The sequence below is a fragment of the Haliaeetus albicilla genome, chromosome Z (assembly GCF_947461875.1).
Source record: "Haliaeetus albicilla chromosome Z, bHalAlb1.1, whole genome shotgun sequence".
NCBI classification, from domain to species: Eukaryota; Metazoa; Chordata; class Aves; order Accipitriformes; family Accipitridae; genus Haliaeetus; species Haliaeetus albicilla.
The window spans coordinates 70,793,125-70,820,887 of record NC_091516.1 but is presented as its reverse complement, the minus strand read 5'-3'; the positions used below and the strand labels follow the sequence as shown (position 1 = coordinate 70,820,887).

The 27,763-nt window shown below is 41.4% G+C and overlaps 1 protein-coding gene across 1 annotated transcript in view; it reads right to left on the bottom strand.

Moving 5' to 3' along the window:
* RHOBTB3 (Rho related BTB domain containing 3) overlaps positions 1-13,559 on the bottom strand; it is a 33,226-nt gene extending 19,667 nt beyond the window's left edge. Inside the window, exons 1-4 of the mRNA XM_069777592.1 lie at positions 13,324-13,559; positions 12,934-13,150; positions 4,451-4,643; positions 1,236-1,387 (exon numbers count right to left, since the gene is read on the bottom strand). Coding sequence (XP_069633693.1) covers positions 1,236-1,387; positions 4,451-4,643; positions 12,934-13,150; positions 13,324-13,325 — 564 coding nt within the window. The 5' untranslated portion in view covers positions 13,326-13,559. The remainder of the gene's footprint in view (positions 1-1,235; positions 1,388-4,450; positions 4,644-12,933; positions 13,151-13,323) is intronic.
* Between the last annotated feature and the right edge of the window lie 14,204 nt (positions 13,560-27,763).

Here is a 27,763-nt window from a genome sequence, read left to right as displayed (position 1 = left end):
ATGTTCCGGCTGGACAGATGTTGTATGCCTTCCTCGGTTTTAATTAGGAATGAAGGGATCCAATAGAAACTGGCTAACTGTTGTGCCAGATATTCCAAGTTACTATCAAATCCCAGGGGAACACACTGTACTTACACACCAGGGACAACAACAGTACAGACTATGTGCAATTACTCTCCTGAAAGAACTGCATGTTTTTGTTCAAGAACAAATGCCACTGGGAAAGTTACCAAAAGATTCAAAAGAAGACTGAGCTTAAAACACCTCGTAAAACTGAAAATGAAATACCAGTGTGAAATAATTTTGTGGAGAAGAAAAATACATCTGAAAGACTGTATTTAGAAACTGCTCAGCAGGCTTCCTTGTCTTCAGGAGAGTGGAAAGAGGATAAGCTTATTAAAAGTAGGACATTTTAACAAGCTTCTCAGCTTCTGCCTTGTTCAGCTTCGGTGCAGCTGACCCCAGGCTCTGCTCAGGATTGCAAATTGCACCACGACTGCAAACCGAGCGACCGCAACAATATGCTAAAAACCAGGCAATTCAACAATCTCACCCATCTCCCTTTACAAGTAGAACAGCTGTGAGAGTTTGAGCAATTAAAATTAAAAATATCAGAACATTATGGAATGATTCAGCTTGGAAGGGACCTGTGGAGGTCACCCAACCAGGGCACCTGCTCAAAACAGGACTCATCTTCAAAGTGGAATGGCATTGTCAAGTGACTTGTCCAGCTGGGGTTTGGTTATCCCATCCCAGCAAGATAAAAGGACAGGAATGGAGGGGTGGGGGGGAATTCTTGCAGTGTGTACTGTGACTTTCCTAAAACTTCCTAGAAGGTAGCTAAAACTGGAGCAACCTCAGTACTGCCAATTTAGCTAGAATCATAGAATCACGGAATCGTAGAATGGTTTGGGTTGGAAGGGATTTTACAGATCATCTGGTTCCAACCCCCCTGCCATGGGCAGGGACCCCTTCCACCAGACCAGGTTGCTCCAAGCCCCATCCATCCTGGCCTTGAACACTGCCAGGGATGGGGCATCCACAACCTCTCTGGGCAACCTGTTCCTGTGCCTCACCACCCTCATCATAAAGATTTTCTTCATAATATCTAACCTAAATCTAGCATTGGTGGGAGGGCTCATGGTGTGCCTCTGCTCGCTCTCCGAAGCCCTGACATCGGTCATGCACCTCCCATGTGTGCCGCCCTGCTTTCAACCCAGGGGTTTCTCACTCACCACTCCTCCAAAGTACTTCTGTACGTAGAAGTCATTAAGAGCGTGCAGTTCGAGGTAAGTGGCTCCCAGTTCCTTGGCAAGCTGAACTCCCTCGGAGGTGGTGACACAGCTCCTCCTGTCCGAAGTGCACAGGGGGCAGGTGCAAGACACTCCTGGGGTAAAAAGTCATGCAAAAAAAAACCCAAAACATTTTTGTCAAATAATCCAGAATATTTAGCTTCCTAAATAATTGTAAAGATTTATTATTTAGAAAAGAACAAAAAGGGAAATGGAAACATAGTCATTTTATAATAAAAAAATCTATAATTATTTCAAAAACCCCCAACTTCTTATTAATCGGTTCAAAATATTAGCTGCTATACAAAACTCAGTTTACATTTCATCAGCGTTAATTTACATTCAGTTTTGCAAAGGTGGAAAAGTCAAGCAGGACTTCCAGAAGTCAGTTTTGGCTTAGGGCCTGCCTCAGTATCCTGATACACACAGGTGTTGTACTAGCCTGCAGGTGTTACCATTCATTAATGTCACCATTAAACTCGTTTAATTATTGTGGCTTGTCCATGCAAGAAGCACGCACTATAATGGAAGGGAAAAATTTCCACTGTTGTCCCAGCTGTTACTGGCATGTACATACTGTGGAATATGATTCAATTACACATATTTTACAAAAAATTTTTTTAAGCCAAAATAGGTGTTTTTAAGATTATGCCAATTGTCATAACCTGACTGCCCTGAGGGGTTATGCGTCGGTAAAGGTTGAGGCTGTCGGGCAGGTCTGGGTCACAACAGTGCCCAGATCCCTCCCTGGCTGCCTTACTTCCACCCATCTGGTTTTTAAAGCGGGTCCCTGTACAATGCCAGACCAATGTCCACAGGATAATGTTTGCAAATGGGAGACAAAAGAACCGTACCCATTGAGCTCCAGTAGGGAGAGAGTTAAACCAGCCAAACATCAGGATTACTAACGTATGTATACTTTATTAAGCATCTAAATACTCGCTAATGCTTCCTACCTTAGATCTGCCAGATCTAACTCCATTCAAATAATGGTGGATAAAAGCCGTTATGAACTCCGTGTTGATAAGAGCGATGATAATACAGATATCGCTCATGGTTACAATGGAGGCGACTGGCAATGTCATCCAGTCGAGCGTCCCTGGCCGGGAGGACGTCACCACGTCAGTGAGATCCTCAGCTGGCTCTGTCCTCAGGTCAGCTCTCGGAGAGAAGCTTTACCTCCGCGCAATTACTTGCAGCTGTGATGCGAAAGCAAACCACAAACCACAGGCGGGCTTCCATCAAAGAGTGGTGCAGCTCTCTGTCTTGCCCGCGGTGGCAAGGTGCTCGTGGTTTTGTGTCAGCAACGTTTGCAAGGAGAAGGGAGGCAGGAATCGGTCACCACACCAGTTAACTGCTAAAAATCTGTTAGCGACCTTGGCTCAACTTTGCTTAATGCCAGGAAGAAGTTGCCGGCCATGGATGTGTTTCCAAATGTGCCGTGCATGCTCTACATTAATTTCCTCTGCTCAGACCTATGGATAATATGTAATAACACAGCTTTTCTTTTATTTCTTTTGGCAGCACCACTTGCTACTACAGAGGATTAAGATCTTAGTAATTTGTATGAGCAAACTGCTGTGTTCACAAATACCTCCTAGAAACAAAAGGGTTCTGTGTGTGCACAGCAGTCTGCTCCAGCCGGTCCCAAAGTGAAACTGCGGCTGGAGAGCCTGACTTCTCCCACGGTCACATTATTTAGGGAGGAAGACAGAAAAAAAAAAAAAGTGGAAAAGAAAAGTCCCAGTAGTGGAGTCACTCAGACTGATGGTATAGTGTGCTTAAACAAAAAGTGTAAGAAAAGGTGTTGGGGAAGACAAATATTAGCAAGACCTTGCCTATAGAATGGCAGATTTATTATCCCTGTATAAATCAGAGCTTAAAAACATTTGATCATTATCAGTGAATTACTAGAGGGAAGAAAATAAAGATTTAATTGTTACAGAGTTCTTTAACAGTCTTTTCTCAATCACTGAGCAAAAAGATATCTATGTAGACCCTGGCAAAACTGAGCATTACAGCCACTAAAGACATACTTCATATAGTGTAATTTTTTTTGTACATTATAAAATAAACGTCTACATCTACATCCATCGTGTCCCTTACTCATAGCAGGACAGATGCTCAGAAACACTTGTTTTAGTCAAACTCAAACTAAAAGATGACTCACAGGCTCAAGTTTTGCATTCATTGATTTAGAAAAAAAAAACCCCAAAACTAAAAATCAGGCCGCACAACTAAAAAGACCATATGAAAATCAACAAAAGCAAAATGCAAAACATTTGGAAACACAGAACAAAGTTTGTATGTTTGTTCTATCGGTGTCTGTGGTATTTCGGAACTTTATTTCCCTGATGTAAACAGAGAGGAGTTGCTAACGTCTACCCAAACAGTGAACATGTTCTCACCAGCATTGCCCTCGTCAGCTGCTGGACACTTTTAAGTCCACTCGGTCCTTCCACACTCATGAGACTTCGATTTTGCTATTGATTAGACAGCAACAACAACTTTGTGGTAGCTAAACATTCAGTGCAAAATCAATTTGCATTGCTCTCACAGCGGACTACTGATCAGCCTGGACAGGGTGTTATGGGAACACATAAGCTATACCACTGCTATACCATAGCTACCCTGCCGTGACAGGTCAGCGCCGTTGACGCAGCAGCATGTGGCACTTTGTGGTACCCAAAGGGCTGGTGACTCTGTTCTTATGACAGGATGCCAGAGAATTTCCCACCCCTTTGCCAGTGGCTGCAAGCTGATGGACTTAGTTTTAATCTCGTACACTAGAGATATTTTATACCTGAGACATGACCAGAGAGAACTGGTAACCGTAAGATTCATTTCATACACTCAGATGTACGCTGCTTAATCCAAAGCACTAGATTTAATCCCTGTGTGTGATGGCTCCACAAGAAGAGTCGTTGCAGAGGTCAAAGCAGGATAGGATGCCTTTCATCGCCAGGGTTAATTAAGCATAATGCTCTTGCCAATACACCAGTCTACAGAGCCATAATACATGCACATATTACCATCATCCTGACAGACTAATTGTTTCTGTTAGCAACTTGGAAAAACAATCAGCTTATACTGAAATTACAGCATATCTAACTTCCAAGTGAGATTTTAACTATTACTACAGGAGACTGGATACATACCAGTTTTTCGTGCACCAATAGCAGAAATTATCACTGGAACTGAGCAGTGGTTTGAGGCCTTTTTTATCATTGGTACATAACCGTCCTTTAGTTCTTGGAATGAAGTCTTGTCATTGACAGAGTATTTAATCACAATAATATCAGCTCCTCCAATGAGACTGCGAGATGTGTACCAGTCACTGTCAAATATATCCTAAACAGAAAAAACACTGATCAAAGATTTCCTGTCTATAAAGGAAAAGGTGAAATATTCAACAGTCTTAATGCAAAACCTTACAAAAGTATTTTTAACTGATAAGTTAATCTCTTATTTGAAGACGTGCAACAAAGACCAGAATTCATGCTTTGTAATTTCCTTGTCTGGAGAACAAGTTGTTCATTGTAGTACACAATAAATCTCTTTTATGAATTCAGGAATTCTTCAGGAAGAAAAAATAGGGTTTATCTAGGAATATACTTTGCAGGAAGAAACTTTACTGGTTTAATTACTTAACTTTCAAATGTTTTCATTAAGGAAATAAAAGCAGCTTCAGTGGTAGAGGTTTGCAGCAATTCATACAAAGCCATTATTTATCACAACATTTTAGGGAGACGGTTACAGAGAACTATGCTGTGTACCTATGAACCTTTAAATACAAGTTTCAGCAGTTGGGTGTGATTTTTATCTGCTTCACAAGAGCTTTCATGTAGCTTTAAGAAGTGTTAATATCTTCAGGACAAGGCCTTTAATCACATAACTAAACTTTCTTGACTTCATATTCAATTTGTCATTGTTCTGCGCTGTAAGTGTAAGTCTTACACTCTAAAATGATTTTGTATCCTGTTAATTTACACTGTGCTATATCCCCTGTAACATACAGATAATACTTGTATATTTGTCATGAGATCTATAGTTTCACAATTTCTGTCTTACCTGAAGGTGGCTTAGAAATGCCAATGAAAGCCACGGCTTTGTACATATGCTCAATTGAAAATTCTTGATGAAAATCTGGAACTGAAAATCAACTCACAAAACTAAAATACCACAACATCTTGGAACAGACAGACCTTATTGTGGCCATTCAATACTTAAAGAGGGCTCATAAGAAAGATGGAGAGAGACTTCTTACCAGGGCCTGTAGTGACAGGACAAGGGGCAATGGTTTTCAACTGAAAGAGGGTAGGTTTAGACTGGATATAAGGAAGACTTTTTTTTTTTTTTTTTTTTTAATGAGGGTGGTGTGACATTGAAACAGGTTGCTCAGGGAAACTGTGGATGCCCCATCCCTGGAAATGTTCAAGGCCAGGTTGGATGGGGCTCTGAGCAGCCCGATCTAATGAAAGATGCCCCTGTCCATGGCAGGGTGTTGGACTAGATGGTCTATAAAGGTCCCTTCCAACCCAAACCATTCTACGATTCTATAACAGTCCTGTACAACATGAGGCAAAGCATAGAAGAACTTGGGATCTTGAGGAGAAAATGGAAATAAGCAATCACGAAATAAAGAAGATGTGAAAGAGTGAGCACAGAAGAAGTGCCAAAAGGGACCCAAAGTTTGGGTTCGGGATGGTCAGTTTGATTTTGAAGAACAGGTCACAGAAATAAGAGCATTACAGATGGGAACCAGAGAAATACATAAAAGATTATTGATATCAACAAGTGGCTTGCATTGTCAATATAATTATTTTTGATCACTTCAAAGAGTCATTGTTTCAAACCTACGGTGAGGTAGCTGCAATACTCTTAAGTACAAGAGGTAGCACGAACTTGACAGAAGTGTATCAGTCAGCAAATATTTGCCTAGACTGTCAGTGCACATCATACCCAATTTAGGTGTTGTCTTTAACAAAAATAAGTCAGGAAATGAACTTAAAGTATAATAGGCATTCCCATTAATTTCTTTAATAGATGTTCTTGTTCTGTAATAAGAAAATGACAGTTAACAAGTTATCATGAATAGATATTGTTTGATTCACCATGTTGACGAGCTTTAAGAGCACTGCTCTTCATATTTGTTTTTTCAGTCAGCTCAGTTAGAGACAGAATAATTTTGGCTGTGTTAAGAATATAAAGTTATCACATAAACACACGTTTAGCACCTATAGCAGTAAGACTACCTGCTACATTGCTTTGAGACAGCCAGCTAGATGGACATTTGCAGAATTTGATCACATAGTCAGGCAAAAACTGAGAATTTTCAAGGGACAGCTTTAATACATTTTAGCTGATGAAGATCTCAACAGAGAATTTTTAGTAGAGTTGTTGTATACATTTAACATGACAAAGGTCTAAGGGAAAAATGCAATACAAACCAAAAAATAACATAGAATATTTAGTTGTTCTATGCTGGCAGACAGAAAGCATGCCTGTTCCTTTGCAATTTCCTTCTAGCTGCCTGTCTTCAAGCTCAGGCCAGTTTGTACATGCCCATCTCCGAGGTCAGTGATAACCAGCAGTATCACCAGCAAGGTCCGGAGCACAGTTGCACAAATGCAAAAGAACTCCAACACAACTTTAAGCATTAATAATAAAAAAATTTTAAGCAATCTTCTTACAGAATGTAATATGTATTTCTTATATGTAGTGGTATGTTTGTATATGGTTTGTAGCTCCCTCCATTTTACAGCTAAAAATTTACAGCTAAATCTCCAGTGCATTATGACACTATTTCATGTTACAAAACAGAACGATTTTGTGAAGTTTTCTAAGTTTTTGGTCAATATGAACAGAGCTATGCCCAAGGGAAGAACCAGCTTTGACTCTCATGCTTTAGCTTCAGCATAAACCTAACAGGGCTTCTAGATACCAAAATGCATGGAGCTGTGGCTCCATCCTGACACCAGCCCCACCAGCAGCAGAGGACGGGACACCAGTTATCTGATATACATCCAGACACGTGCTCTGCTCTGGCCCCAGCCTTCATCATGGCTCTCCAATTAGAGCATCATCCAGTAAAACACCAGTCTGGAAGACCCTCCATGCCCTAATCTCAACCAGGGGCAGCTCTAATGCTCTGCTCATTGATGGAAATCTCAACAGAATATGTTGAAGTAGTAGACTTGTGTTTGTCTGCGTGTGCTTGCTCATGCATGTAACACAAAAGCAGCTTAAGGGGTCAATATCATACAGCAAAAACACATACGGGGGGGGGGGGGGGGGGGTCCCCTAAAGAAAATAATGGTACTTAGAAAAGTAGTTATATTTTGGAAAACAAAACAAGCTCGTATGATTCCCCTACCCTTTTTGTACTTAGCCCAACTTGCCATATTTCCATCTCTGCAGGTGTGGGGAAAACTAGCAAAATCCTTACTGAAAACAGCTGCACAGGTGTGCAAATACACCTCTTTGTTTAACTATTACAGGAAAGAAATCCTATGGAAAGGTGGTACAGGCTGTAACAGCTTCCCAGGTGTGTGTGGCTGCACCTTGCAGCAGGTTTGTGGAGGTCTGTGCTTTCCACCACTGCCCTGTGCCACCACTGTGTGTCTCTGTTAACCCCATCAAGATGGATTTTACCAAAGTTTATGAAGTTTTGGTGGGGATGGACCCCACTTTCCTGGGGTAAGGGCCAGTCCTGGGTACATCAAGAAGTGAAAAATGCAGAATGTACCAACCCAACATCCCATGACACCCAATTTCTGTTACTGCTGTGCAGTTTCCCTATGCCCTCACATATTTAACACCCCCAAAAGCCCATTCGTGAAGATGGATGTTATGTTTAAAAACACAGAGGAGAAAAACAAGTTTCCAGAGGTCTTGTTGCAATTGTTTTCAATTTGCATCAAGCCTAGCATAGACTGCTCAGATTGCTGCTCTGTGCTGGGAAAATCCTCCAAAAAGATCTCTGACAACGAAGGGTTATTTGCCCAAAGCATCACTGGGACAGAGCATCTGGAGCCTCCTTGATTGTCACTTCTAGGGAAGCTTTCATGCAAAAATGACAGAAGGAATTTCTTTAGATGAAGAGCAACAGTTCAGATTCAGGAATAATGTTCACTCCAGGCTCCATCTATGAAATTTATGTAGCAGCTACTCCTCATCATGCTTCCTGCTCTTGTCATTTCCCAAGACAGCCATTGACAAAAAGAAAAATAACTGCATAGCTAAGATTATTATAATATGACCTTATTAATTACAATAATATTCCTGTTGCTTCTCCTCTCAGGACTTATTAGAAAAAAGCTTCATTTTGTCCTTGTGTGTCTCCATTATAAGCATCTCATAATATATGCTTCCCATTAGTAAATCATACTTCTCAAGCATTAATGTTGAAAATAAAGCCTTCAGAGGCAATGAAGGCCTGATTTCCCTACAAAATCACATGACCCCTTGAGAGGACAATACTTGCTTTGTTAAACATAATTTATGAATGCCTTTATGGTACGACAATGAAACACACTGTGTCCTTGCAATGCCCACACTCTTTCTAAAACCTTCTCATAAACGTCCCCAAGTCTACCTAGCCCAGCCCTTGATCTGGAGCAGCAGCAATAGCAAATGCTCTTTGGGGGGACAAGAGAGCCCAGCCACCCCCGAGGACCATTCATTCCCCTGGGATTGCCCCAGGATCCAAGAGAGCTGCATTGGGAATATTGGAAAGTTCATCTCTCTTTAGGATGCATTTACAGACCTATTCTCCATTAACAGAGCCTTCCTTCCAGCGACGCTTTCCACACCATGTACCAGAGCCTTCCCCATTTTTTCAAGATTTCTCTGCGATTTCTCATCAGCCAGGTCCACAGCAGAACAAATTTTGCGTGCGTACTCTCCATAACTTCCTAGAACCCTGAACTTAGCTAAGTAACATGCAACATAGAAGGAAGTATCTTCTTCAGAAATTGAGGGAATTCAGACCACAACCCTGGAATGCCACTTTTGTTTTTCACTCAAGGCTTTCCAAAACAGCTTTCAGCTGACCCAGAAACAAAATTAATGAAGGCTAGCATTGTCCTTCCTGTGTTGTCCTCTGATAAAGTAATTTAATAATATTTGTAAAAAGCAAAACTAAAGAACACAGTAGGGAAAATAATTTACTAGGATACGATCACTTGTTGTAAACTGTCAACTTCAGACAGCCAAGCTTAAATATGAGAAAGGATGACATACTAAAAAATAAAAAGTTGCAAGCTACAGTTTTGTACTGAAGCAGTAATATGACTGGATTACTAAAAGTAATTAACAAAATCTAAGATTCACTTGCCATCAGATATTACAAATTTTGCCTGCACTTTTTCTGCAGTTTTTACTTGTACTTATGCAAAAGCATAACAAAATTCAGTGTAAAGTGACTAAAGTTGCAAACTACATGCAAACCAATAAAATGGCAACTCAGTCCTGAAGACTGTCAAATCCTACATAGAGTGCTAAATAAAGCAACCTTTTCCAAAGCGAATCTTAAAATTCATCTTGCAAATTACTCCTTGTAAGTTACTGTGTCTCATACTGAGGTTTACCCCACAAAGAATTAAAAAAACTGGGAAATGCTAGTTCAACACATTTTATGAGAGCACAACTTAAGCATGCATTAGCAAGTGATGAGCTATTAAAATCACAATATTCAGCATGGATGTTAGCACCTTTATACATTTTCCCTAGTTCTTTTTATCTCCTCTCATCCTGGGTCTGCATTTTTTATCAAAATGTTTTCCAGCCACATGAATCACAAGGATGTCAGCCCACTTGTGCATCTGTGCCCTGCATGTGGGAGATATCGGCATGCAGCTTTGCAAAAGCAGCGCAGGACACAGTGGGCCATTGTGATATACTCAGTGATTGACACACAGAGATCGGTGCAGTTTTGGAAACAGTGACATTTTGCCCCCAGATTTTGAAAAGTATGTTCCACCACTCTCTCTACAACCCTGTGTCACCTGCATGGCAGCAACCTCCTCCCCAAAGTCAGCACTTCCATCCTACACACTGCAACTGCCACAGGAAAGAGATGCTTCTCCAACATGCTGCCACTGTTTTACATGTTGGCAGACATGAATTTAGCCTTGAAATCTTCTAAGCCAAGCAATATCAAAGAATATAGCACCCGCACAGGCAAATAAAATATTTACGGGGCCACTGTGTGAAAACAGTGGTCCCACTGCAGGTTGGAAACACCATTCCCTCATGTCTGTCTGTGATATGTGATGGGCATTGCCTTGGGTAATCATGCCCAAGAAGCTTTGCTTCCTAGCTCTGCAGTTTTGGTCACCCTCAGTTTATAAAATACCACACTCTTGCTGCACTACTGCTGCCGTTTCACCGACCACGTGCCCACCAGGACAATGCCACCGTGGCAGTGTTGACCACAGGGTCCAGGCCCTTCATGTTTCTCCAACCCATCAGTACATAAGTGCCTTGGCAGCTGCTGGAAAACCTTGCTGCAGCACTTTCAAAGAGACATATAGTACATGGTAAGATGCCCAATACCATAATACCATCAGGAAGAGTTCAACCAAAGACGCTTGAGCTGTTGATTCCTCCTGTAGACTCAAAAAGTTGAGCACTGTCCTGGGCTGACAAAGACACATGCAGCAGCAAATCAAAACATGAGCAAACTCACCCTGTACCACAATCTGGCCATCTCACAAAAGGGTCCCCCCATGCGCTGGGAGCTCTACTTGGTGAACTTGCATTCACGTTGCTTTTCCAGACTGACAGCTGTAAAGGACATCGAGCAGTTGGGCACCCCTGAGTTTGGAGACTCACAGCTACTAGGGTACTCAGTTGCCAAGTTTATGTCTAATACTGGCTTGTCTTAATCATATGGATATAATCTAGATGAGATACAAATCTCAGGTAAAATGCAAATTCACCTTTACGTTATACTCAGACAATAGAGGTGGAAATAACGCAAGGCCCACCATACCACCACCTCTATGTTTCAGTAACGTGCAACAAGAATTCTTTTCCATGAAGAATACGACTTGAGGCAACATCAATCAACATTTTTAATTGTCCTGTATCATTTCCCCAGGCTACCAGAGGAACACTCCTGGAAGGACTACTGTGACCTAGTAAACCTCAAGCTTCCAGACTGTGGAAAACAATCCTGTTCTGCCTAACCCCACCAAGGATACACCTTCACTCAGAACAAATAACCTCCTGCAGAGTCCAGTCCAGCTATCTGAGATGTCTTCTACTAAGCAAAGAATGGCGGTTGTTCCTCATCATTCCCAGTAATAAATCTCCTGTCTCTAACTGAGAAAGCAAAAGGCAAGAGGCCTCAGAAACATAATGTCCCAGACAATCAAAAGCTAGCTTTTCAAGGGCAAAAGTAATATGGTTTACAGATCTGAAGAGCCTTGTTTTCTAGAAAAGCAAATGCAGATAAAAGAGCATAAAAAACCATGAACTCCATCTCCAGTCTCGGTCCTTTCTTCTGCCCTTCTCCAGATATCCCTGCTTGCCTTCCCACCTCCCCTACCAACCTCCAATCCTCTGAAACATCCTTTGAAGTCCTACAGCCTTAATTTATACTCAGGAGTTTTTACTCATTGCTGCGCTCCAATGACACCAGCAAACTGCACGTGCAGGTCACATGCAGCTTCAGCAATTTAAAACAGGATCCCCCAGTCCATTGGAACTGGTGTGTGTAAGTGCAGCTGACAAAAATAGTGTGAGAAGTAGAGAACAGAAGGAAGCTAAACTGGATCATTTAGTTTTAAGATTACAAACTTCTGGTCATGTACTTCTGGAAGTGTTAGGGTTCCCGCAGATCCCCCAAAAGATTTCCCTTACAAGACTTCAAAAATCAACCTAAGGGTAGAATTATAGAGCTGAAACTGATTATTGTTTTAATTTCTAAAAGCTGCTAATCTTAATTTTTTTTAAGGCTACTAAGTAGTCATTAAGTATGTTTTAATTTAGATTATCAGTATCATTTCTTACATAATCATTGATCTGCTCATACTCATAACTAAGTTGTCTCACTTACTAACAAAAGTGCTGACAACTTGGAAGAGTGTCAAAATCATTTGTATTCACCTTCAAATAAAGGAAATCATGTTAAGATGTGATTATTCATTATAACAGAAGTAAAATGATTCTCCATATACTGTATTTTGCAAGATATAAAATATTATAATCTTTCACTTTTCAAAGCTGGAAAACTGACTGCCTTTTCATTTTTACAGAAAAAAATATGTATGCTTTGTTTTATTGTTGATAAATATTTGGAGAGTGCTTATGATGCAGAGTCATGAAAAAGGGGTTCTTTTTTACCTCTGGATTACCGTCAATAAAGTTTTCATTAAACAGCACGGTTGAAAATATCACCTTCCTACAGAAGAGGTGGGCAGTGACTTGTTAATGAGAAACTTTTTGTAGCCCCTCGGAGACTTTGCAGCATTTGCCTGGTTACATTTTATATGCTTTTACTGTTAGCAGTAATTAAAATATGAACAAACGCCCACAATTATAAGAGTAATTTTAAAATTAGGATACATTTTCATTTGATGAAAACCACTTACGCTGTTAAGTGTGGTTAAAAAAATTGAGACGAATCTCTTACCCAGACAGGACAGTCATGTACCACCAGCCTGACATTTCCAAACACGCAGGCTTGATATTCGGTAAAAACTGGGTTTCCAACGTGACTGGCAGACAAACTGCTGTCAATCCGGGAAACGAGAGCACTCCTCCTGAGATAGCTCCAGATCAGGCTTGGCTGCTGATTGTCCTCAGAAAAGCTGTCTCTTTCATTCCCGAAGGCTACAATATTAACCGACCTAAAATAAAAATAATAAAGACAAAGCTGTGTTAACAAAGATGAAGCGCAGGGCTAAGCGGAAAAAAAAAAAATAAAAATCCCCTTAAATCAAACCTAACATATTAATCCCTCTGAATCCTCTTCCCTCCCTAGATTTTAACACCCCCCTGTAATCAACAGCGAAACACATACATGATCTCAAATCCAACAGCAGAACGAGCGCAAAGCGGAAAAGAAACCGGGAAACGCCGCTTGCATTACAAATCCCCAGCCGGCTTCGGATTTGTATTCGTCGGCGCCCACGCTCAGCGGCCCCCCCCGGGGCCCTTGCCGCATTCCCTCGCCCGCCGCCGGGCGGGATGAATGGGGGACGGCGGCGCCGGGGGATGGACCCCAGCTGCGCCCCACAGCTGCACCAGCGGATGCAGCAGCAGCGGATGCAGCGGCAGCAGCGGCAGCAGCGGCAGCAGTGGCGGCGGCAGCAGCGGCAGCGGTGGCAGCGGTGGCAGCGGCGGCAGTAGATGCGGCGGCAGCAGCCCAAGCCCCCGTGGCCGCGTTGCTCGGCGGCTGCCGCTGCACCCGAGGAGTAAGGCGAGCAGCCGCCCGCTCGGTCACAGCCATCGTCCCCCTGACGTCAGCCAGCAGGAGCACAGCACACGCAATGGGCAGAGCGAGCTGACGTTGCCGCAGAGCCAACGCGGAGCAGCCAGGTCAGCCAAGGCAGGGGAAGGGCGCTGGGGCAGAGAGCAGAGCGCGACCCGCCGCGGGGGGCTGCGGACACGGCACGGCACCGCACGGCACGGCACGGCACGGCACGCTGCTCCTGCTCCTGCTCCCGCTGCTCCTGCTGCTGCTGCTCCTGCTGCTGCTCCTGCTCCTGCTGCTGCTCCGGCTCTTGCTCCTGCTCCTGCTGCTGCTGCTCCTGCTCCTGCTGCTGCTGCTGCTGCTCCTGCTGCTGCTGCTGCTGCTCCTGCTCCTGCTGCTGCTGCTCCTGCTCCTGCTGCTGCTGCTCCTGCTCCTGCTCCTGCTGCTGCTCCTGCTCCTGCTGCTGCTGCTCCTGCTCCTGCTCCTGCTCCTGCTCCTGCTCCTGCTGCTGCTGCTCCTGCTCCTGCTCCTGCTCCTGCTCTTGCTCCTGCTGCTGCTCCTGCTCCTGCTGCTGCTCCTTCTCTTGCTCCTTCTCCTGCTGCTGCTCCTGCTCCTGCTGCTGCTCTTGCTCCTGCTCCTGCTCCTGCTGCTGCTCCTGCTGCTGCTGCTGCTCCTGCTCCTGCTGCTGCTCCTGCTCCTTCTCTTGCTCCTGCTCCTTCTCTTGCTCTTGCTCCTGCTGCTGCTCCTGCCCTGCAGAACACAGACCAGCACCCCCCCAGCCACAGCTTGCCTGCACCGGGGGAGAGACCAGCACCCCAGGGACCGCCACAGCTGAAGGCGAGAGCAGTGTGAAGACCCTCTGTTTTACAATATTTAAACCTCTTTTTTTTTCTTTCAGTGAAATAGTATCTACCTTTTCAGTATTAGGCTGATAACTTCTGAAATGCCACGTAGATGTCTTAGCGTTTAAAGCACAGTTTTCAAAAAGGGCAAGCTCTAATTATGATAAAATAAACAAAAATACCTGGAACCAAATCCACTCTAAAATGGCATGCTCTCTGTCAGATACCACTATACACACTAGAGTAACAAAAACAGAGTAAAAATACTTTGGACGCACTAAATGATAGATAAACCCTCTCTATTACACAGACACACGCTGCTGTTAATCCCACAGGCAAGAACTCTTTCAACACAGGTCTTGATACAATTATCAACAGAATAATTAATAGACTGTTGCCTGCAACAGTCCATACTCTGAGAAAGGTACTATTCTACTATTGGTAAATGTGGTGATGACAACTGATGTCACTGCCAAAGTTTTATACCAATCTTGTATTGATTGGCCAGGCCAATTTTAAAATCAGAAGCATTAGTATCTATTGTACACTAATAAAGTCAAATGATGTTTATATTTTTATTATAAATTCTACAGGGCCTACTGAAGGAAAAAAAAAAACAAAAAACAACAAAAACCCAACATAAACCAACAACATATAATTTACCAGAATTTTTGTTTCCCCATGTTTTATCACATTCCAGCTTCTGCTTTTCAGTCTAGCTTTGCTTAGAAAAGACAAATGGCAGGTGGAGGTTTTGTTTTTGTTCCCCCTCCCCCAAAAAAGTTTGAATCCATGATTCTTAGGTGAGTTAAAAAAGTAGACAATCAAAGGAAGCCACTGGTTTTTTCCCCAGATGATCCTCAGACTGTGATGTATCGTCCTCCACATCCAAATCCTCAGTCATGTCCAAACACTGGGTGCATGAAGTTCGTTTTGTGACAGCCAACATACTCAGAGCCATCACACTCTTGCAACCACGTCTATTAGTGTATTTTTTCAAGGGCACTGAATATCCCTTGGAATCCTTAAATTTGAACTTGTAGTGGTCTAGATTGAAAATGAGGAAACCTTTGAGAGAAAAGTTCCTTACAACACTACTGAGCATAACCTAGTGTAGCTAAATAAATAAATAAATATGCACACACATATACACACACACATATATATGCACGCATGTGTATATATATACACATATATTTACATACATGTATACGTACATGTATATACATATACACACGCAGACATGCACACACATAGAGAGTTGTAACACCAAGGAAAAAACTGGGCTGGTAAATAAGGCAGCCCTAGTGAGAAGTGACCCAATTAACCCAAACTCCAATTAGCATAGCTTAGTCATTGCTGCACACCTAGCCCTGCCCAAGGGTGCAAAGGGCAGGGGTACTAAGAGAGATGGAGGGTGACAGAAAACACTGGTTTTTCTCTCACTCTTTTCTTGAACCATCTGGGAAACTAATTAGGACTCCCAGAAGCATCAATTCCGGCAAATTACGCAGATGGTGGATGTGGCACTTATCTCACCTGATGAAGAGTGCTTAAAGCTTACAGACTAAAATACCATACAGTTTTAGTAACACTTCAGCAATCAAAAAGTTTAAAACAACATTTAAAAAGCAAGCATTAAAATTGGATGAAAATGCTGTCTGTTCTGTGAAAGTCGGTCCATAACCCCATTTTTGCCTGCATTGCTGAGGGACTACGCAATACATTTCAAACAAACAAACAGAAAAGGAAATTAGTTCAGTTTCGCAGGGTAGTTAAACCATAAATGGAGAAGCTGCTTGGTACCTCTAACTCAGATGCATTCTGCAAGTTATGTAGGCACTGCAAGGGAAAGCCATAAAAGATTGTTTAACTGAGAGAAGAGGATTATAGAGGATTGCTTGACTGTTCCCTGTCTGGCAATCTGGAATGTAAGTATCCTATGTTCAGCAAACATTTCAGCAGCAGGCGTTTGCCACTGCTGCTGACATACAAAGAAAAAACTGCAGAAAAGGGAGTCTTTGACAGGGTTGAGGAAAAAACCAGCTTATTTGGCCTTGTGCATTTTACACTGAAACATTATTATTTTGTTTCAGATTATTTTTCTTGAAGGTTTCCAGCGAGTATCTCAGATAAAGCAATGAAAACAAATACGCAGTCTTTGCTGACAAAGGGTAATGATACTTTCCACGGCAAGGGCATAACTGCAAAAAGTCAAGGAGGAAGATTTTTTTCCTTGTGGAAGCTGTAGCCTTATTTGCACTGGTCCATGTATGACTAACTAATATGGCCCATATTTTCAGGGCAGTGAGGGGATTTACTGCACTTGCATTCAAAGTTGTTGCCAAGCCCACTCGTTATCTGAGTCTGCATGCTGCATAGAGCTGCTGGTGATGTTCTGAGAGCTTTAGGTGCACAAGAAATTACGTTGCTCTAGGTGAGGTAAATTTCCAGGTTTGTTTGGGTTTTTTTTCAAAGATACAAGATGACTCCAGAGAACAGTAACACATTTTGCTGAATAGATCTGTTTCCTCCTAACGTTGCAAAATAGAACCTGTGACAGGCTTGACTTTATTAGTGCTTGTTCACAGTGGAGACTGCTACTGCAAGATCTGCCAGCTGAGACCTGCAGGGACAAAGCACCAGCAAATAAAAGGAGTTTTTCTGTTGTTGTAGCCATCTGCCACATCCAAACCACTGAAAACCACCCATGTGTGAGAAAGCAAGGAATGAACAGTGGGACAGTGTTAAGGACCACTAATATTTTTCAGTACAACTACACTAGAAAAATGCTGTAGGGTTGATTGGGCTTGGAAGCACAGGAGGTTTCCATCCCCCCCATGAATACTGGAGCCAGTTTCAGAGGTGGCACAGAAGTTCTGGGCCAGAGGTTGCTATCCCTCCAGCCCACGAGATTTCACTGTTGACTGCTTTCTAGATATCCCTGGTGGAGACATCCAAAAAAATCAGCACAAATCCCAAGGCTTTTGTATGAAGTTGTGGAATCACCATCCTTGGAGGCATGCAAGGTTTCACTGGAAAAGTCCTTGCACAACCCGAGGTCAACAGACGTGCTTGGAATGGGGGCTGGGTTTGATGACCTCCAGAGGTCCCTTCCAACTTGAACTATTCCCTGACTCCACAAATCCCCTCCCTTCTGGAGAGTGACCGCTAAGCCCTGTCCTTCACTTCCTATTCTTACAGCAGCTTTCAGCCCAAAAACCAACCTTTCGTCCAATCTTGTGGCAACTTAGTTTCTTTACAAAGTTTAATAAGATTTGCAAAAAGCTTCTCAAAGGCTTTTTGAAAATGCAAGAGGATTATTATGCCCACACGACCCCCTTTATCGGCATACTTACCGCCCTTCCTCCAAATGCCAGTGATGCTGGTCTTCACTGGAGCCTCTCCAACACCTTCCCAACAGACTATGTTCACCCACGTGTCCCCTGATCTCATTCTCTATCACAGACGGTATCATCTCACCAGGAATGGCAGCCGGTCCCACTGCTTCGGCATTCCAGACACCCTGCTAAAGCAGTTTTTGAACATACTGGCAGCCTCCAATGGCATCTCCAATGATACACAGACCCCAGACCCAGTTCTGTGGTTTCTTATTGGAGTTTCTGAGGAACATCCCCATAAGTGTTATCTACTCCTGGCCACTTATTAACATCTACTTTAACTATTTTTTTCTAATATTACTGTATCAGATCAAGCAATGCAGTATCAGCCTGATACTAAATCAAAACTATGAAGGGGGTGAAAAAAGATCTGATGGCAGGAGGAGAAAGAAAAATAACAGTTTTTTAATTTAAACCAAATCCAGTTTGTAGCAGAACAGAGCTGTGAAAGCAACTACTGAGTTGTGGAAAGCTGCTAACGCTGTGAGGGTGATTCATGGATTACCAGAAGCCAGCTCTGCTGCTGCTGCAGAAGTGCAGCGCAAGGATTGCTCTACAAGCTTGCTGCTTTTGGCGGTGGAGGGAACAAGGTCCTGTACCACAAGGAGGGGACCCAGTTGGCACCCACCTGCCCCAACCTGCTGCAGAGCTGAAGGGCTGAAAACATTACATGCTGCAGAATAAGACACCCCATTCCCAGCGGTAAGCATCCCCAACTGCAGATGTACAGCTGCACCGTGTAATTCTCACGTCATTGCTTAACAAGTGTTATTAATTGCATTAGATCCGCAGGTCAAAGGATCAAAAAAAAGTAGTTTATATGTTATTTCTGCTGGTTTAGAAACACAAGCCATCACCCCAGGGTGGATATAGACCATCACGTCATGCAGAGGAGCACCATCCATCCCACCCCAGCCTGCCCTGGTTCTCCTTGCCAAGGCTTGTTGGCTTGGCCTTGTGCTGAGGCTAAGCTGTGGGGAGAGCTGGGCATGGAGCAAGAACTAGGGGAATGGGGAAAGGTCTCTGCTGGGGTGGCCCGGCCAGAGGTACTGACCAAACCACTCCACAGGTCTCTGCTCCCTGGGTGTCCCCTTCCACAAGGGACTGGGAGAGATGTGGGACCACCTTGGCAGGAGATGCTGCTGTAGTTGGGGGGCCAGGGAAGGGAAGGGATGGCATATGGTCAGCAGGTTTTGAAAGTTCTGGGCTATTTTAATCCACTTTATGATCCCCTGGATAAGCGCTTAAGACCGAGTGACCCAGCACGTGAATTCTACAGGGAGAAGTGCCTCAAACTACTTAACGTGCTCCTGCAGAAGCTCTGCCCTTTGCCTGCCTACGGTTTTGTTCAGTAATGTATAAAGTTTCTAATTTTTCTTACTAAAAACATACCACAGGAATGCAGATATCATTCATTACATTAGGGAAATGAAAATGATCTAATAAAGTCAGCTGAACATGTGAGTTAATATGCATTTTAAGAAGAGAAGATTAAAGAACAAAGATCATACCTAGATATACAAAATATCTACCAGATAGTATATGCATAACAAAAAAAGTTATTCACCTATCAAAGTTGCAAGTTCTCAATAAGTCACAAATAAAACCTCATCAGGAGTAAGTTTCCGGTTTAAAGTTATCTTCTAACCCGTTTTATACAACTGCACTTCTCCAAAATTAAAAGACAGAGCACATTGTCAATCAGCTTTCCTTATACAGATGTTAAACGTCTTCCAAGTGGTCATTGGATGGCCATTTAATGATTAAAAAAATAATGTTGGTTTCCAAAAATCCAAAGATACAGTTCAGAGCTAGACTTCAAATCAGCGGCTTCTTTTTTATTATTTATTTATTTTCCTGATTTCTGCTTTCTTATTTTCCCTTCTGTTATGATTTCACTGCTATTTATTATACTCCTTGTAGTTCTCAGCCTCCTCCGCTGGCCACATACCTCTAACTACAGAGGCATGTATGGAGACAGCAAGAGAGGATGATCTGTGTGTGGTAACTGAACAATTTTCATGGATTTGAATCTTGTCCTCACCGCTTTCACTGTAACAGAAAATCACTTAATTTTAGTCTCACAGCCTCTCTCATTCTCCTGCACTCTTGTACTACTTATTCTAGAACAGCAGCCCACTCTCAAGAGGTGTTTGGCTGCTCAGGAGCCTTTACTGGCTGGTAATTGTACATGTGATGTGAGAAATGGCATGTGATAATAGGACATAAATGACAGTGTCTTTATAAATGGATTCTTTTTAAGAACAGAAGCCAGTGAATGACTATTTTCCTGCCTCATACCCTGGGTATATAAAGTATAGTCACAGAAGGGTTCTAGTTTGGGCTGTTGTCTTTTTGTAGCTTTTTTTTTTTCTTTTTGAAGTGCACATCTGCACTAAATACCTCACCTCTGAAATCACTGAGGAGGACCAGGACAAATTTGGTAAGTTTTCACATAAAAAGTTTTCAATAAAAACCCAACATTTCTGAATGCCAGGTTTCCAAATGGAAAATGAAACCTTGATTTAATCTATAAATCAGTATTGTACTTTTGTGGTTTATTTTCTCTAACTTGAGGTAAATAAAAGTAACTACAAATTACCTTGTATTTGTTGTTGGTCTAGAGTTTGCACAGATGTAAACTCACTGATCAGCCCTAGATGTTTTCTGGTAATGAGATTTAGTGTCTATTGCTTTATTAGTAGTATTATAGTTGCAAGAAAAATGAGGCCAAAAGGCCAGACTGCTCAGCATGAAAGATGGTCTGCTCAGAAACCATCAAAATAGATTAGCATTTAAGGGCCTAAATTTTTCATATTGCAAAAAAAAGATCACTTACAGAAAAGAGCAAGAAGAGGAATTTTCCTATATTATAACAATATACTATTCTTGATACTGCAGAAAAACTAGAAGAATTGCCAAGCAGTTTGAAAAAGGAGCTGGCAAGCAATTGCAAAGACAGTTGGTTGAGCTGGATGAAAAGAACACACATACAAGTAACGTATCAGGTTCATTTTCCACTTAGTGTCTATGAAGCTCTAGCATCAGTAAATTGTCTAAACTTCCTTTTTTACTTCTTGTTTTTTCTTTTTCATGGCAGGTGTGTTGCTTTTCTGATGGTAGTATATGCATTATAAATTTCCATCTGCTTCTCTTCTATTAACCTCATAGTAAAACTTCATGCTTTGTTAATATAAAAGAATGCAGTTTTGTTTGAATTTCACAAATCTTTTCCTTTCTTAGAGTTAACATTTTCTCTACTGAATCATAAGAAAGAACAAAATTAGTATAATTTTCAAAAATCATGTTCAAAAATCATGTTTCAAAAGTCACGTTAGCCTGCTAAGGATGAGATCTGACTTCTCAGTTTAAAACTGAAGACATAAACAGCATATGCCAAATAGCATCAACTTTATTATGGCAAAGGCCCTATTTTTGCCTTAGCTTCACTTCAGAGGCACTGGATAAGTCTCCGAATAATTAAGATGCTCTGACATTCTTACAGTGTAAGTATAAACAGTAAATACTACTAAAAGGTAACGTTTCAGGCACACATTTAATGTTTTGTTTCTTCTCTGAAAACATTTACAAAAAAAATCAGTCTTTTTCTGCAAGAAAAGATTTAGCAGTTCTTCATTGTTGGGGTTTTTTTTCCTTATATTTGAATCATCAGCAACTTTCACGCAGTGTTCTACAGTGAAGAGTCTTAAATTACATCGTGCTTTTCAATTACGTATTTGGCAGCAACTTAAGCTATAGTCTTGAATGTAGATTCATATCTCCAGAAATCTTGCCAGCATTGCCTAACAATGCTTTTTCGTCTAACAAAAATAATAAAGTAGGGGCATGATGTTTGGAAAAGACCAAGCAGGGCAGAACGTTTGGGAGCAAGGTAAAACAAAGGGGAAAACAAGTTACAAAGAACAAAATCAATTGTGTTTTCTCTTTAATAGCAATAGGAGCTTTCTACGAGCTTCTAGGTTTATAGATTTTTGCATGGATTTTACAAACAGTAGTTTATACAACAACATCCCTACAAGACAGTTTTATTCTCTTCTTTGGTTTACTTTTGGCAAAAATGTGTTCTGCTGGGACAAAATATTCTGGTTTTACACTTAGTTTTCCCCTCTGAAAGCCAATGCTCAGTAAAGTCTCTGTGCAATGATTTATGCAGCTTGTGCTTATTAACAAAAGTGAGTTCAAAAGAAAATAATATACAGCATCCAGACTAAAACAAAAATAACTTGTGCTTTAAGTCCAGGAGTGGAGTTACCTAAGGAATGGAGTTACCTAATGGCTGAACTTACCTCTTATTTCCTCTCTATTACATGAAAATTTTAAAAGAAAGAACATAAATGGAACTTATTTGAAAAGCTTCAGTCTTTAAAAGTATTTTCCATTCTTTATGAGTCAAAACATTTGTACTGATTTAAAATTGAGCTGTCAGCAAAGTAATGAGTAAGTATATAGAAATATTTTATGTGACACATTTCTATGGATTGCTAAATGGGATTTAATTAATTGAGTTTTAATCTTATTTTGGTACATCAGTGGTTTAATATGTACTTCTCTGCTAGAGAACCTGTTGTTCTAAATCCAGTCCTTTTATGACTTTAATTCCTGACCAAGAGAAGCTTGAAACAATCAGTCAGTAAGAGCAACAATCTGATAATATCACCCACAAAAATTTCTGAACTGTGTAAAAAATAATTAGTTCAGGCCAGATATATACCACTGAAACTTCAGATGGAGTGCGAGTAGGCTCTTCAAAAATCTTACCCATCTTCTTGCAATACCTGTGTTGTGGTATGGAGCATATATGGTAAATGCCTATCCATTAGATAATCACATCTCCTCAGAAGCTCCAGAATTTCTAAACTAAACAAAGATGAACTTCTCGCAAGTGAGTGGTCAAGACATTTGCTTGTGATGAGAAATGAATGTTTTACGGTTTTGATGTTCTGAATTCTGCTGATAGTGTTCTCCATCTGTCTGAAACTGTGGCTCACAATTTATAGTATACAAGAGACAGTTCGTTCACCTGAATTTGCGATTTCATACTTGACCACTGAAGACAGGAATAGCTTGGCAACAGTAAAACAATGTTTTTAAGCAGGTGATGAAGAAAACTTAAAAGAAAATGGGTCCTGCAATATTTTGCCTGTGATTGGACAGTATTTTTAGCAAGGATGAGGATGAGCTCTTCATTGTTAATTTCACGAAAACCGCTTCACTTGTTTGGGTTGGTAAACCTTCTAGCCCGATTATTGCAGGGGGTGGTCATGCACAAGTAAGCTCTGAGCGCTCCTGGGGAGACGGAGGTCCAGTCCTCCATTTTATGAATGGGGTTTACAGGGACAGTACCAGGCACCCAGCTATTCCACTGCAAGGGGAAGGTGCCTTAGGTTAGCTCTACGCCCATGAGTCTTAGTGATTTTATCAATGTCACCCAATTCTCCCAGTGCTCAAAACCTTCCCAAGATGCAGCCAGACCTCGGCCCTTCTTTCCTTCCATCCTTGCGGCTGCTGCTGCTGCAGAGGAGCTGCAGAAGGTGCTTTAAAACTGGGGGTTGTGCCCTGCTGCTGCCTTACGGTCTGTACGGAAATTTTGAAACAGACTTTTATGGAGGGTGGATTTGACTGGAGGAGCATCAGAATGCCAAGCCTTAGTCCCTAGCAAATATCAAAACTGTTGCTACGGATATATATAGAATGTATACATTAACACCACAAGCTAGCAACTTAAATCCAAAGACTTCTCATTTATCTTGATCTCTAACCTGGTATCAGGCAGACTTCGAAGGCTAGTGAAGAATTCCTCTCATTCCCAATTGCCAATCTTTCGATTTTCAGTCTCATTTCAGTTGCCTTGTACAATCTGATGGTAAGACCACAATTTTTGTTATCAGTAAGAGAAATTCTCCCCACTAGCTTGCAGAATCCGGACACATTATTTAACAGTTTGAGGCACTTGGAATAACTGAGGAATGGCATCAGTTTCTGTATGGATCACCCTTTTAGGGTGTCTTCGTACAATGTTATGTGAGGATTAGGACTGAAGTCAGTTCTGCTTGGACACATCATATGATGCTCTGTCTTCACAGCAGAGCAGCAGTGATGCACAAGCAAAAAAATCAAAGGAGTGCAGCAAAGAATGACGAGATAGTAAGAAACTTCAAAAATATCAATTTAAAAGGTATAAACACTGGCATAAAGTATTGAGAAAGAATTAAAACAAGTTCACAAATTTATTTATTAAAATATTAACATGGGGGGGGGGCAAACCAATCCATCTTTACTTCTGTGACTTTGAAAGTAATTAAATACTAGCTTTATTGTGTCAAAATAAACAACCAGATCATCACATTCATTTTTTTCTGATTGCAATCAGCACAAGTTTCACTTCTCTTGTCTTCCTTTAGGGGATGAGCTACCCGTATTGTGAAATTAGCTGCAGCAGATACTGACAGGCTATTAAAGAACTGCGGTTCCTCAGAAGCTTCTCAGGTAAGTGCTGGTCTAGAATAAAGTCATGCCAAGACAGTGTTCCATTTGGAAAAACACTGTTATTTTATAAAACTGTTCTTATTAAACACCTTAGCTCCCAGAAGGAGATCCTGCAGAACAGTTTATTTGGCTCTCCTAGCCAGATCCCCACATGGCAGGAAAATAAAATCTTTGTGTGTGTCTCTGTGCTTGCACCTTCTCAGAACATCAGTCCAAAAATTTGGCCTGAAAAATCAGTTTGTTTTCATTCGTGACCTTCATCTGCAGAGGAGAGGAAAAGACTTCATGTCAGGGAACTTGCTAAAGGGAAGGATCACATATATTCATGGTCCCATTATGTAACCTGGACTTTTGGAACTGCATGTATAAATTAGGCACCTAAATAAGTGACACGTATCTGATCTTGAACAAGTACCTACCATTGATGTCAGCTAAAAGTCTTGCTGCCTGAAGTAAAGGATGTAAGATCACAAATCTAAGTTACCTCATTACAAGTACTAAGGATGCTCAGAATTAATAAGGTGTTTTATTAATCTAGTATGCTGAAAGGAAATAACAAAGTGTACCAATACCATGTCTAGCTATTTTAGCCTCAGTATTTGCTTTTAACAAGCTTAAAGAAAATCTCTGAACAATATTGTACCATAATTAATGAAATACAAAGTCTCAGACCTTCAAAGAGGCTCTACATTGTTTTTAGGTCATGGATTTGATTGCCATTTATTAGCACTGAAACATCTTGCATTGTCCAAAGATGAATCTATGCCTGATTTCTTTCTTCACACCATCTACCAGAAAATAGATCATAATTATCATTTCATCTAGTAAGACACTATAAAGTCCTACAGCTAATCTTGGTGGATTTGGGCCAGTAGTATCAGATGGTTTGGAATCGGAAATCATGTGTCAGACACCTGGTTAGGATGTAATGCAACCAGCTAGAGGAATGACAGGATTTTCTGAGATGTCTTGAATATAGCTCCAATGACCCTTTTTATGTTTTAGAAGGAGGGCTTCTTATGTAATACCATAAATGGCAGCAAAACTCTATTTTTAAACTAATTTCTGATTATTAAGCATAATGGCAAAAATGAGCATTAAAAATACAGTAATTAAGATTATTATTGGGAAATGCAAGTGGAAAAGTTAATTATAAGAAAGGAAAACATCAGCAGAGTGATGTTAAAATGCTATTTGTGTTCTAAACAGATCTTGTGCTGTTATTTCTTGTTCATCTGTTCTCAATAACTTAGGCCTTCTGAGATCTTTTCCAAGCTTCCTGTTCTACTAGAATCAACTAATGTGCACTCATCTGTTCTTACCGTCCTTCTTTCTTTTTGTTTTTTCCTTTTGGCCACACTGCCCCGTACCTCCACAGCTGTATATTTTCAAGTAAGTTTTTTAAAATAAAAGCTTAATTACTTGAGCACATTAAAGGCATTTTGCTGATGGAATTAAAATTCTTTAGAGGCTATATGCACTATTGTCATAAACTGTATGCTAATTGTTCATTATAGGCCTTGATTAAGGTCTGTTGGGTTTCCAGCCAGAAGAGAGCAGGTCCGGGCTCTCTGGACAGGCTGTCTCTCCACCAAAGCCAAGCTGTGCCTGTGACCCCCCAACACGGTCTCTCTCTCTTGCCCCCAGACCCCCAGCTGGAGTTTCATCCACACCCCAGTGGCCCTCACACTGGAGGAGTGCAGGGATGGTGTCATGCTGAACGCGGGTGCCAAGAAACAGCGACTGCTCCCAACGGGACCTGGGAGATGCTCAGAGACCAGAAGGCACCTGGGTCCCCCCCTTAGTGCTGTAGCTCCCGTTAGGCAACGGGGGTCTCCATGAATATTCACCTTTCACGTTCTCCTCTTTTCCATAGCGTTTTAATTCTCTCGTTACATTCAAGATTAAGAGGAAACGAGGGTGTAGAGTCTCAGATCCATTACCAAGGTGACAGCATGGGGTTGCGATAGCAACCATGACCATCTTTTTAAAAAGAACCTCTTCTCCAATCTTTGCAGTACGCCATCACTTACTGCTTGAGTGAATGAGTTCATTAAAGATGTGAAAAGTTTCTAGTTACTCTTAAAAATTATTTCCTTGCTAGACTTCTTAAATATAGGCAAGTCACTTGAAACAGATTTTAATGGGCAATGACTAACAGTACCTTTCTCATTCTCCTGACACTTTATGCTATGATTCACTTAAGTACAGAGTGCTTACCTGAAACCAGCACTGAAGAAAGCTGTTGTTTCAAACAAAAGAGCTCTATGTTATTATGTACTCAGAAAAAACCCAAACAAGAGGTTTTCAGTATCTCAGTTCAGAGATAGGGGACTGGACCCAAAGTTAAGAGGCACTATTTACGTTAAGTTTTGCCTCATTTGCCAGGAATAATGGGGATCATTATCCTTTGATCTTGCTAGAAAATTGTGATAAGTTTTTCAATGAAAACTTGGATATTACAGTGGTACAGTTTGAGACATACACAGAGCAATTAAGATAAAACAAAGCTCAAGAGTCAGAGAATATTTAACACGTAAGTAAAGAAGAAAACCACTGGACATTTGGTCTTTAGTCCTGCAAAACAGTGTATGTGGATGTGGACTTAATGAATTTTGCTGAACTTGCTTTTGCATCAGCAAGCACTAATTAGGGAGCAGTATGAGATTCCCATATCTTGGTATACGAACTTTCTGTCAAAATGCCCTAGTCTTTTTATCACTCCAGAAGTTTTGCCCCTAACTTCAAGGCTGTCATGGTTTTGCATTTGAAAAAAGGTGGTGCGAGACATGACTCCATTACTGCATCACGCCAAGAGAAAATGAACTGTGCATGGTAACATGGTGGGATTCTAACACAGCTCAGGTTGTGCTTCACAGTCAAATGAAGGCACTATTTCAAAAAGTATTGCTAAGTCACACCCTCATAAAAAAGAACTGATTTTCAGCTGCTACAATACCCCTCAATTAGAAGGCTTATGTTTGTTGGAACCTGGATTATCAAACTCTGAAAAGGATGAACATCTGAATGAAGAAATGACCTCGCAGCTACCTCTTTTGCCATTCACCATGTGCTACAGCCTAGCAGCTAGAGATTTATTTACAGAAAAATTTGTGTAATATGCATATATATGCATAACCATGTACGTTATCCTCTCTTAATCCAAATTAAAAGAAACCTGTGACTAGGTACCATTCCCAGGTACCATGCAGCATTGTGCCAAGATCCCATCTCAGCAGAATAAACATCGCACAAGCCCCACGTTCAGTAGGAGAGGACACAGCTACAGTCAGTTCT